The 13791-nt window shown below is 38.3% G+C and overlaps 1 protein-coding gene across 1 annotated transcript in view; it reads right to left on the bottom strand.

The window, feature by feature from the left end:
• LOC107550655 (AT-rich interactive domain-containing protein 1A-like) overlaps positions 1-13791 on the bottom strand; it is a 100790-nt gene that overhangs the window by 74583 nt on the left and 12416 nt on the right. Inside the window, exon 2 of the mRNA XM_016231990.1 lies at positions 2555-2767. Coding sequence (XP_016087476.1) covers positions 2555-2767 — 213 coding nt within the window. The remainder of the gene's footprint in view (positions 1-2554; positions 2768-13791) is intronic.

Here is a 13791-nt window from a genome sequence, read left to right as displayed (position 1 = left end):
TCCAGAGTTGATAATGCAAAAAGATAAAAAGTTATAGACACTGAAGTGCCTTGAAAAAAATTGTACCACACTGAATTTTATTTATTTTTTCATATAAAAATACATGAAATCAGTCCTAGAGCAATCCAGAGAAGTAATGGGTTGAAAGTCACATGTCTAATGAGTTTCTATTTCAAATCTGAAGATATCATGAAAAATTAGATCAATTAGCAACCATTTTTCTTGAGACTATGTCTAGTCCCCCCCCCCCCCCCCCCCTGAAATCCCCATGTGACAAACCCGAGCCTCGCCGTGACCTCATAACCACCTTCTTTGAAAGCACAGATGAAAAGACCCAGGAGCTCATGCTGCTATGATCAAGAATGTCTTAAGACCGTCAGAAGCCTTCAGGTTCAAGCTGCGACTGTGAAAAACAAAAATCTGGCAGCAGAGGAAAAGGTCTGCCCGTTATGTAAACGAACAGAATGACTGGACCTGAATTCTACAGTATGGAGCTAAAATGGTCTCAAAAATGTCTCTCTCCCATTTTGAAGAATGTAGGTAACCCAAACCGCTTCTGGCCCTTTTTGACTTCCATAGTAGTTTTTTTTTTTCTCTTTCTCCATATGATAGCAGAATTTTCATTTTTGGTTTACCTGCCCCTTTAAAGTGTTGTCTCTATTATTAATAGAACCGATGCGTCTCGCGAGATCTGACTGGTCTCGCGAGAACATGACGATATCCTCTCGCAGACCTTTCAGATATATTTGCATTTCACTGGCTCGTTCACAAGTGGTGGTATGTAAGATATTTTATGTTACATCAGGCAAGTGGCCGCATGATAATCAGGAAAATTACGCAGTGTAGTCTTTATCTAGTCATAAAAACAGAATTCACAGTTTAACGCGGAATTTGTCAAATTTTTTATGAATTAATCAAAAGTAGATCACTACACTTAAATCAAATCACGATATGGTCTAGGTATCTGTAAATATCAAGCCGCAAAAGTCGATTTAAATATGAATCCTGCATGTTCTGCCCGTCTCCGTTTATGAATGGCGCAGACGCGTGGTTTCATTTACTACACACACACACACTGAAGCGCGCGTGACACTCGCGGTGATACAGCGTCTGCCGTGTAACTAAATGAGGTCGTAAACGCATGAAAAACATCTCCAGAACTGCTCTGAGAGTCACTTCATGAGCATTTTAGCATTTGATTTGAGAAAAACTAGCGTCATATCTCATACACAGAACTGTAAATGTATTCACGGCAACCCGTCAAAATAAAAGTCCAGTTTGATTTGAAGACATTGTGCCTATAACTATTTTTCAGTAGAATGTACATAGCCTACTACTACTACTACTACTAAAATGAAACAAACAATTTTTTAAGGAATAATCACACAAAACATTTCTTCCATGTTTTAATTTTAATAGTAAATTCCCTTTTGTTTGCTTAATTTTCAATAATTAAAAGATAAATGACAAATTAAATTAATGTTGTATGCATTCATTTGATAACCAGAAAAAAATGTAAATATACAATACAGAATTTCTGAGGGGGAAAAAATGAAGGCTACTTTAAGAAAAAAATGAATAAATTAAGTTGTTTTATGCATTCAAATAATTAGACATGCTAAAACACAGAATTTATTAAGAATAAAAGACTATTTTTCCCTATATATTTCATCATTGAGGATTTCTTTAAAAAAGTCAAATCTCGCCTCGCCTCGTGTGATAAGTGTCTCGTCACACCCCTATTAATAAGTATTGTGCCAACAGTTGATAAGGCGCGTTTTAATGCACCAGAAACAAGTGCTGCAGAAGAGTGATGGAAAGTGTCTCTTTAACAACCCATTGAGCAAAGGTGAATAAAAAAATACATAGATTTAATTTCAGCAATTGTTATGCATGTGTTTTTACCATCTTTAAATTAAATATTGTGATAACATATACACTGCTGTTCAAAAGTTTGGGACCAGTAAGAATTTTTACATTTTTAAAGTGGTTTCCTCTGTTCATAAAGGCTGCATTTATTTGATAAAAACACTGAAGAAACAGTTATATTGTGAAATATTATTACAATTTATAATAAAATAAATTAAAATAAAATATAAATATATACTTGTATTATTACAAAGGATTTCTATTTTGAATAAATGCTGTACTTTTTATTCCACAAATCCTGAAAAAAAATAAAAATACCACAGTATTGTGCATTACAACGGTTTCCACATTAATAATAAAATAAGCATATTGATAATGAAGGATCATGTCACATTGAAGACTGGAGTAATGGCTGATAAATTCAGCTTTGCATCAAAGGAACAAACTATATTTTAAAGCATACTAAAATAGAAAACCATTATTTTATTCATTTTAATCATATTTCACCATATTACTGTGTTTTGTGTATTTTTAATCCAATAAATGCAGCAGATCCCAAACTTTTGAATGGTGGTGTATATCGACTGCATTGGCCATTAGCCACCCTGCTCTCTAAAGTGCTCTCAGCATCAGCCATCCAAACAAAAGAAAACAACCCAAAATCCCCACAACATGAACATCTGACCTGTTGTCCATACTGCATTCCGCTCATGTTTCCGGGAGTGCGGCCCTGCATGCCCATAGGATACCTCTGGGGTCCCGAGGGCCCGTAACCCTGTCCTGGGTAAGGAGAACCCTGTTGGGAGCCAGGAGGAGGCCCCTGCTGCTGAGAGTAGGGGTTTCCGCCACCATAGTGCTGCCCTCGAATTTTCCCCACCTGGTCCATGGGGCCTGGAGGCTGAAAGAGACGGAGAACGAGGGTAAGTGCTAATAATTCAGAGGCACAGTTAAAATCAGCTAGTGCCATACAGGAGGAGAAATTACTGTGGTACGTTTCAGTTCCCTGCAGCATTGAGAGGACTGAACGCCAGGCATCTGGGCCATTAATGTTCTGAAAGCATTCACTTAGACATCTCTGGTTAAGATGAAGTCAATGGTGATCAATATCAAGAGAGGCTTGTTTCCGCTGTTAAGATTGAAAACAATCACAACGCCATGACAGAGTATTAGCCAGAGCATAGCAAAGGCACACCACCCCAAATCAAAAATAGGTCTGTATGCTTCAAACACAGTGCCAGCGAAGGGAGGGGAAATTGGCAGTGAATGAATGAGAGAATGAAAGCAGTGGTTCAATCTGCCAGGGGCTGGAGCCTGGATGAACAGTCAACTTCCTTTTGAAAACAGACAAGAGGAAACAAATGTGTGTGGAGACGGGAGTGTGACCCGAACATCAGAGGAGAGAGACGAAGAACTACAGAGAGATCGGAATAAAGTCTTTGGGACGACGGGACTGGAAGACGGTGCGTGGGAATTATACAAAGACAACCGGGACAGGAACTGAGACCATGAACTTAAATCTGGCGATGTTTTTTTCCTATTTGAAAAGAGTTCTGATTCTGAAGTTGTTTTACGAGTCTTGAAACAAATAGTAATGTAACATGAGAAACAGAAAGAATAAAGCTACATCGCTCACATTACAAACCAGCAAAACGGTCAACACTGCAACTGAGCAGAGCTGTGCAATTAATTGAATTAATCACGATTTCTGTTTCTCTTGATTCTCCAGAATTAATAAGAGTTTAAAATCACCCAATCAGGGCTTTTCTCGTTTTCTTTTTGTATCAGCAACAGAAGAATTTTCTTTTTTGGCGAACTCTCTCGCCAAAAATACTAATAAAAAAAAATTGTGTAAAACATTTTGTGGTATTGAAGTATTTTGAATAACCAAAAACAATACATTTTTTGATTTTCCAGCAAAAATTATGTAAGATTATAATATAAAATGCAATTATATTGTGTGACATACAGTTACCATGACATAAATTGCTCATACAGTGATATAATATTTTGGTCATGCCACCCACCCCTCGGCGTAACTTTGAAACTTACTAAACTGTTTGAATGCACCCACTTGACTCCTGCATCCCCAGAGAATCACACACACTTTCCCACTTCTCAAAGATCAGTAGGACCGGTGAAGGCACAGAGACACAGGACAGGACTCCTGAAATGGTAACAGGTCCCATCTGCCACCAAAACACATCCTCAGCCAGCGCTGCTCCTCCAGCAGCTGTAGTAAGGCTCTCTTGACATCGGAGGTCAATCTGGACCCTTTCTTTCAATACAAGGAAGAAACAACACAACCTATTCAAATGTGTTTCAGATGAATAAGCATTGTGGGCTGCAACCAATGCTTCTAGTGTGGACAGCTCAGCTGATTAATGGACAAACGGTGCAAAATGGTACAAAATACAGTTTTGTAACTCACAAGTCCAGCATACAGAAAATGTTAAGTGTTCATTTTTGACAATACACAGGGTCCTAAGATTTCTGCGAAGCGTGGTTGGAATCACGGAATGGAATTTACTGTAAAACGCGGAATGTCACGGAACTTGCCAAATTTTGAATGAAGTAGGTCAGTACAAATAATCTTTTAATTTTAAACCAGACTATTTAAAAATTAAATTTGAGGAAAACTGCAGTCATATCACATACACATACAAATCTCTTCACGGCAACCCATCAAAACAACAGTTCGGTTTAACTTGAAGAAATTGTGATAAATATAACTATTGTTCAGTATAATGTACATCTTGCTACTGCTGCTGCTACTGCTACTAAAGCAAGTATTAAACCTTTACTTTTAAGGAATAATCACAATTATTTTCTCCATGTTTTAATTTTATTAGTAAACCTCTGTTGTGCAGCACTTTATGACATAATTTGATTACGAGAAACATTGAATTACATAACACAGAATAATCAACCATTTTGATCATTGCCATTCATGTAAACCATTAAATCGGAATCCAGTAAAATTTAAATTAAAGAAAGAATTTGGTAAAAAAGTTTGTTCAACTTTTAATAAAATGCTGACAACTAATATAAGTTTAATGATTTAGTTAGAATTAGTTAGACAAGATTTTCAATAAAAACAATTAAATTTTTTACATGGCCGTAATTATAGCAGTGTTTACATGCATAAGAATGGTGGATGCTTTATCTCGTCTACATGCTGTGATGAAGCATGAGGTTATGGCTGAGATCAGTGAGGCCTTTGACCGAAAGGGTAATGGAAGTGGATGAAGATGATGAATTATGCTTGAACAAAGATCGGAGCAAACCTCTGACCTCAAGTTGCCATCTCATTTATAGATTTGGGATTTTACATGGTTAGAATAAGTAAGATTCAATGCCCCTGCATTAAGAACATGTCCAGTGAAAACTATTACTTCAACAACAAATTCATTTTTGTGCGTCGCTTTGAGGGAACGGCCCACAAATCAAGACGGCAGGCCAATAGACGTCTAATTCCTCTTTTTGCTCGAGACTGTGGTAAACATGCAGGTGTCGGCACGTTCCCGCATCCAGTCTGAAAAACGCTGAGGTTGCCTTCACACAGTATTATGTAGATGAATCACCCCTGGGCTCCTGAAGTACGGGAATGAGGGTGGGACGGGACGGGACGGCGCGAGAGAGAATGACAGTTGTTCAGACATGAAGTGCTTTTAATTCATCCTCGGGCAAGGTCAAAGATAAGCAGCAGCATATCTCGCCGTCTCTCATTTTTAAATAGACAGACGTACTTTATTGATCCCTGAGGGGAATTCAAGGATTTCCCGCCGCAGTCTTAGTCGCTGAGGGCCAGAGCTTTCCCTTTCACTTTTTTAATGAATGATACTAGTTAACAGCAACAATAACAAGGAGCCAGTCGTGGGATTTTCTCTTGAAACACCGCCGGGGTTTTCTTGAAAACAAGACCTTGCAGAAACCCGAAATCAATTTGAAACAGCGGCTATTTGAAATGGGATATTTAGGGAGAAATAAATGCAGGGTGGGAATTACTTTTTATTAGCAATTGACTGGATCAGGAAAAAATTATGCTAAGAAGAACATTTTACTTGCATCTTTCAAGAAAAGCTCAAAGTTACTCTAAGAAAAAGACAAGTGTGAAATATATTTTTACAAAAAAAAAAAAGTGTAAAAATAATTAAATAATGAAGACTTACAAAAAACTAAGTATTTTAATTCAAGAGTTACTTTAATTTACAGCAATAACCCATGGTGTAGATTTAATAATCTCCACAAAAACAAAAATGGCTTGAGTGCCGTTTTCTTTCCCGGGTTTACATATTTCCTATTGGAGGTTATTACAAATTTGATTCAACAATAACACTTTCTTTGGGAACAGAAAGCACATGGGGTTGGGATTTATTTTTTTTATGTTTTGTGGAAAAACTCTTATGCTCACCTACACTGCATTTATTTAATTTAAAATCCAGTTAACTTAAAACGGTAATAATGTGAAATTACAATTAAAAAAATTGTAATATATTATAAATGTAATTTATTCCTGTGATGCGCAGCTGAATTTCAGCATCATTACTCCAGTCTTCGGTGTCACATGATCTTCAGAAATCAGTCTAATATGCTGATTTACTGTTAAGAAAACATTTTCTATTATCATCAATGCCGAACAAAAGTTGTGTGCTTCGTGATTTTTTGTAAACCTAAGAAAGGTATTTTTCCCCCCTCAGGATTCTTTATTTTAATAGAAAGTTCAAATTTATTTGAAATTTGAATTTATAATTGAATTTTTCTGTAACACTGTCAATGCCTTTACGGTCTCTTTTATCAATTTATCCATCCCTGCTGAATAAAAGTATTAATTTCTTTAAAAACCCGAACTTTTGAATGCAATAGTTGCATAGTTTATTTTGATTCCACGTAGATTTTAAAATTCCTTGACTCAAATATCATCACTAGCGTCTGTGAATCACTGGCCTAACAGACTTTCTCCGCTGAAGTAATGTTAAGGCTCAGAGAAACTCATGCTATTTGGCACCACTCTCTCAACCCCTCCTCCTCATCCACCAATCAATCGCTCGTCCATGGCTGATTTCCTTCCTCTCTCACTCCACATGGTTAGAATAAGTAAGATTCAATGCCCCTGCATTAAGAACATGTCCAGTGAAAACTATTACTTCAACAACAAATTCATTTTTGTGCGTCGCTTTGAGGGAACGGCCCACAAATCAAGACGGCAGGCCAATAGACGTCTAATTCCTCTTTTTGCTCGAGACTGTGGTAAACATGCAGGTGTCGGCACGTTCCCGCATCCAGTCTGAAAAACGCTGAGGTTGCCTTCACACAGTATTATGTAGATGAATCACCCCTGGGCTCCTGAAGTACGGGAATGAGGGTGGGACGGGACGGGACGGCGCGAGAGAGAATGACAGTTGTTCAGAAATGAAGTGCTTTTAATTCATCCTCGGGCAAGGTCAAAGATAAGCAGCAGCATATCTCGCCGTCTCTCATTTTTAAATAGACAGACGTACTTTATTGATCCCTGAGGGGAATTCAAGGATTTCCCGCCGCAGTCTTAGTCGCTGAGGGCCAGAGCTTTCCCTTTCACTTTTTTAATGAATGATACTAGTTAACAGCAACAATAACAAGGAGCCAGTCGTGGGATTTTCTCTTGAAACACCGCCGGGGTTTTCTTGAAAACAAGACCTTGCAGAAACCCGAAATCAATTTGAAACAGCGGCTATTTGAAATGGGATATTTAGGGAGAAATAAATGCAGGGTGGGAATTACTTTTTATTAGCAATTGACTGGATCAGGAAAAAATTATGCTAAGAAGAACATTTTACTTGCATCTTTCAAGAAAAGCTCAAAGTTACTCTAAGAAAAAGACAAGTGTGAAATATATTTTTACAAAAAAAAAAAAGTGTAAAAATAATTAAATAATGAAGACTTACAAAAAACTAAGTATTTTAATTCAAGAGTTACTTTAATTTACAGCAATAACCCATGGTGTAGATTTAATAATCTCCACAAAAACAAAAATGGCTTGAGTGCCGTTTTCTTTCCCGGGTTTACATATTTCCTATTGGAGGTTATTACAAATTTGATTCAACAATAACACTTTCTTTGGGAACAGAAAGCACATGGGGTTGGGATTTATTTTTTTTATGTTTTGTGGAAAAACTCTTATGCTCACCTACACTGCATTTATTTAATTTAAAATCCAGTTAACTTAAAACGGTAATAATGTGAAATTACAATTAAAAAAATTGTAATATATTATAAATGTAATTTATTCCTGTGATGCGCAGCTGAATTTCAGCATCATTACTCCAGTCTTCGGTGTCACATGATCTTCAGAAATCAGTCTAATATGCTGATTTACTGTTAAGAAAACATTTTCTATTATCATCAATGCCGAACAAAAGTTGTGTGCTTCGTGATTTTTTGTAAACCTAAGAAAGGTATTTTTCCCCCCTCAGGATTCTTTATTTTAATAGAAAGTTCAAATTTATTTGAAATTTGAATTTATAATTGAATTTTTCTGTAACACTGTCAATGCCTTTACGGTCTCTTTTATCAATTTATCCATCCCTGCTGAATAAAAGTATTAATTTCTTTAAAAACCCGAACTTTTGAATGCAATAGTTGCATAGTTTATTTTGATTCCACGTAGATTTTAAAATTCCTTGACTCAAATATCATCACTAGCGTCTGTGAATCACTGGCCTAACAGACTTTCTCCGCTGAAGTAATGTTAAGGCTCAGAGAAACTCATGCTATTTGGCACCACTCTCTCAACCCCTCCTCCTCATCCACCAATCAATCGCTCGTCCATGGCTGATTTCCTTCCTCTCTCACTCCCTCTCCAAAAAGGGAGGAGAAAAAAATAAATAACTGCAATTAGCACATGGCTAATCTGCATAGAGGAAAGCCAAGTGCTCTTGGCAGAGGAGGTTACACCGGGTGGAATGTCTCACTGTCTGCTGGGGAAGTGGGAAGGGTGTGTGTGTGTGTGTGTGTGTGTGTGTGTGTGTGTGTTGTGTCTGTGTGAGTGTCTGTGTGAGTGAGTGAGTGAGTGTGTATGTGTGTGAATCTGTGTGGTCGGGCCGTTGGACTGAAGTATGATAGCACAGATAGCGCCGACTCTACTGAGCCAGACAGATGGATTGGGTACGGACGATAAACAACTGCTGCTAATTTAATCCTCCACACGGACAAACGCTCCAGGCCTACAGCACAGGACTACTGTTGTGCCAAAACACCAACACACACTAATACAATTCACAGCACTCCTGTGTAGTTTATCCAGGAGCGCCAGCGCTGAACATGTACAGGCACGCAGAAATCAGGACAATTATTATGATCGTAACAAGTGGAAAGATGTCTGCTCCTCCAGAACGTGCTGAAGCTGAGAGCGCTGCACTCTTATTGAGTGAATTTCACAAATACATTGAACTTTAACAGTTAAATAAAATATTTTTGTCCATCAATAGCAGTTTTTTTCCCATGGCACTAAAATGATGATCAAGGTATGTATGATGCTCCCTTTTAAATTAAATGTCTGGGAGATATTGTTTTTGTTCAAATGTTCTGTGTAAAAGAAAAGTAAACACTTTTAGAACCCCTACGATGTGATTTGTGTTTTCACTTTTTTGTTTTTCCATATCATTCTATATCGATATTCATCCTAATATTAATTTACCTTTAATAGGGAAGGAAATGCTTACAGGTTATTCATTCTGAAAGTCTAACAAGTATATGGTTTGTTCACAAACTCCACAGAGTAGCTACCTTTTAATTTAAAGGGTTAGTTCACCCAAAATGAAAATTAGCTTGTGTTTTACTCACCCTCGAAGCATCCTTGGTGTATATGACTTTCTTCTTTCAGACGAATCCAGTCGGAGGTATATTAAAAATTGTCTTTGATCTTTCAAGCTGTTTAATGGCAGTCAGCAGGTGTTGCAGTTGAACAGTGCACAAGTCATCAAATAAAGCGTGCGCATTCATAATAAAACGTGCCGCAGACGGCATTCCGGGGGGTGAATAAAGGCCCCATGTAGCGAATCCATGAGTTTTTGTAAGAAAAGTATCCATATTTCAAACGTAATAAATAAACACTTTTCTCTCACTTCCGCTGACCGTCATACACTGAAGCAGTTCTGGCGGATGACGTAAGACGTGCGGCGTTGCGTGATTAGTGACGAATGCTTCGAGAGAACAAAAAAGGCCGGTCACGAATTAGAAGTACAAACCGAAGATTTGCAAAGAAAAATGTCGGAGAATTTCGATATAAACCAAGAGGAGACTGGTTTTCCTTTACTAGAGTAAGGAAACTTTGCTTCCTTTACTCCTATAAACAAACTCGCGAGACTAGCATATCTAAGAGGCGCGCGCTGCGCATACGTCCTGTGTCATCCGCCGGAACGGATCCGTGTATGAAAGACAACGGAAGTGAAAGAAAAGTGTTATGTTTGAAATATGGATATTTTTCTTACAAAAACTCATGGCTTCGCTACATGGGGCCTTTATTCACGCCCCACTCCTATAAACAAACTCGCGAGACTAGCATATCTAAGAGGCGCGCGCGCTGCGCATACGTCCTGTGTCATCCGCCGGAACGGATCCGTGTATGAAAGACAACGGAAGTGAAAGAAAAGTGTTATGTTTGAAATATGGATATTTTTCTTACAAAAACTCATGGCTTCGCTACATGGGGCCTTTATTCACGCCCCGGAGCCATCTGTGGCACGTTTTATGATGAATGCGCGCGCTTTATTTGATGACTTGTGCACTGTTCAACTGCAACACCCGCTGAGTGCCATTAAACAGCTTGAAAGATCAAAGACAATTTTTAATATAACTCCGACTAAATTCGTCTGAAAGAAGAAAGTCATATACACCTAGGATGCTTCGAGGTGTATATGAAAAACACAAGCTAATTTTCATTTTTAGGTGAACTAACCCTTTAAGGTCTTATTCATACTTTTGTGCACATTTGAGACGTTGATTTGTTGTTGTTTTTTTTTAAAGTCCATGTGTTTATGTCCTCGTATACTGAAACACAGATGCTGAAAACACAGCAAGCGTCACGTATGTTTGAGTTTGTGTATCAGACAAATCCACCTTATTAGCGTTTCTTTCTGATGTATGATCAGCTATTTGATTCATCCACATAGACTAAAAATGTCCAAAGCTTACCATAGTTACTGACAAATTTTATTGCGATTACAGTATGATACTGTTTAGTGCTGGGCGGTATGACCAAAAATTTATATCACGGTATTTTTCAAAATTATACCAGTTTCACGGTACATGACAGTATTTTTTTTTTCATGCATGACCAGGTGTTAATCATGTTTTCTACTAATAGAGAGAGGAAATACTGCAGTATATTGACTTAGAATGACTTATTTTACTGTCATGATGAGTGAATATTGTCAAAAAATACCACACTAAATAGTGACTAAACACGACCCCCTTTTAATACATGTTAACCAGGAGTCACTCTCATTTATAATCACTGCATCTTCTGATAAAATCAACATGCATCTACACTAAAGAGCGGCTATGCGGTTGTTTTGGCTATTTTACTTTTTCTCACCTGCGTCTGAGTAACAAACAAAAAAGTGCATGTGATATTAACAGACGAACTACGCTCATATTTATAATTCCAAACAGTCAGTAAGCGACAGGTGCTAGCAAACGCTGTTTTGTACTCATTTATTGAGGAGTCGGCTGTGGTGCGGCTAACTGAAAGCACTGCATCTCTGCCGCTCACTGCACAGAACAGACGCCGAGAGAGTGACACTTCTCCGGGAAAGTCAGGCCTCGCGTTCGCGGGACAGCACTGGCGAAATCTTCCAACTGAACCATAGCTAAGCTTTATCCAAAAAAGTCGCTAGGTTTGTCAGTATGAATATTCTATGGGCAGTGAAAAGGGACCCCTTTCAAACAGTGTGGCGTTCCGAACGTTGTTTAAGCGACATACACCAGTATTGCGGTATTTTAAAAATTCATATCATAACAAAAATAAACACCGGTATTCGGTATGAACCGGTATACCGCCCAGCACCAATACCGTTTATCGCCTACCCCAAATTCAAATACTAAATTTTTTTTTTTATTATTCTCAAAACCTTTCGTGTGTCGACAGTGGTTCAATTTGAAACGTTTACTGTCTGAGATCAAGCGTTATAAAAGACGAGTCGGAGGCAATGCTTTCAAATCATCCATCCCCTGATTTTCTCTGCAATGGGAGTGCGACTCCTAGATTTGGTCCACGCTTAGACAAGTCTCATCTTCTCAACAGCAACTTAAACAGCGAACTCTCTTCATTTGTTGAGTAAAGGGACTCGCTGAAGGAGAAAGCCGTACTCCCTCAATTCTCAATTACACCTCACCGGCTTGAGAAACACAGAAGCTATAAATTGAGAAAACGACCACCAGTGGCGGCACGGCAAAGAGGAATTATTAGTGACTTTTGCAGTCAACAAGCCTTTCCATGCGCTTGACTCACGTAATGGTACTACATCAGACAAATTCACAGACAAACTCAACAAGCCCTGACGCTCCTCCAACTGTCCTGATGAACTCCACAGAACCGGAGCAAAGGAAAAATGCGTGTCTCACACGGATTTACAAATGCAGAGAAGACCCACTGATCTTCACATCCAGCATTTCACATACATAACGATGTACAAAGCATTATATCCTAATGTAATAGTTCTTTCCACCATGTTTGCATTAAATATATTTTATATTAAAGGGGTCATATATATGACAATGCTAAAAATAACATTATTTGGTGTAATACAATGCGTTTACGCAGTTTAAAGTGCCCTTATTATGCCATTTTTACGGTTCCTAATATTGTTTTGGGAGTCTCCTACAATAAGACTACATGCATGCAAGGTCAAAAAACGCTTTCGTGTTCTCAAAATATGCACTTAATATCACCTCATTTTCCAGCGATTCTCAAACGATTCGTTCGAAGCAGTTCAAAGATTCAGTCTCTCTAAACCCCTCCTTTCCGTGAGCCTGCTCTGCTCTGATTGGTCAGATGGCCTAGTCTGTTGTGATTGGTCTACAGCGTACAGTGCGTGTCGGAAACAATACACCTATTTCAATAGTTCTGTATTTTGAATGCTCTATAGAAAATATAAACATCTATTATTTATCATACTTACAGGTTGTGATTCAGTGGAGCAGCTGGTCCAAATAATCAGGATACTGATCCATCTTTCAACAGCAAGCGTTTTGTGAATCCCGTATTGAACTCCCCGAGATTAGCGAAGCAGTCGTCAGTAGAATGACGTGTTTGTGGGCGGCGTCAAGCTGTTCGCGGCCGGCCAACATAGAACAGTGTGCTCTGATTGGCCAGCTATCTAGTGCGTTGTGATTGGCCGAATTACCTCAAGCGTGTGACGGAAATGTTACGCCCCTTACCATATTTGGAAACACAGCGTCTCCACGACATTTGCTTTAAACAATAAAAAGGTCTGCTCATGAAAATATCTATAGCAATGTTAGCGTCCACACTAACAGACAGTAACATTCTGTTCTGCATTAGAAGCTGGCAATGCAGTTGTGTTGTCTGCCACTTTAAATGCATTAAACATGTTTTAAAGCCATGTGGATTCAATGATTTTTTTGTTCATCAGCTGGGGGAAAAAAAGGTCTGATAACAGTGTTGGGGGTAACGGTTTTCAGGTAACGCGAGTTATGTAATCAGATGACCTTTTTCAAGTAACTAATAAAGTTAGTTCACTTCTTAATTTACAAGAAAATATCTGAGTTACTTTTGCAAATAAGCTATGGCCGTTACTTTGCTTTCCCATGTATTGACTGACAGCTCTCCTGTCCCCATGTTGAGAGAAATCAGGAGTAAGGTGCTGTGTGCGCAGTGTGAACATGATGATACTGTAGATTAGGGATGTAACGATTACCGGTTTT

This window comes from Sinocyclocheilus grahami, unplaced genomic scaffold (genome assembly GCF_001515645.1).
Source record: "Sinocyclocheilus grahami isolate Dianchi unplaced genomic scaffold, SAMN03320097.WGS_v1.1 scaffold404.1, whole genome shotgun sequence".
Lineage (NCBI taxonomy): Eukaryota > Metazoa > Chordata > Actinopteri > Cypriniformes > Cyprinidae > Sinocyclocheilus > Sinocyclocheilus grahami.
The sequence above is the reverse complement of the archived record's forward strand: the minus strand, read 5'-3'. Positions and strand labels throughout refer to the sequence as shown.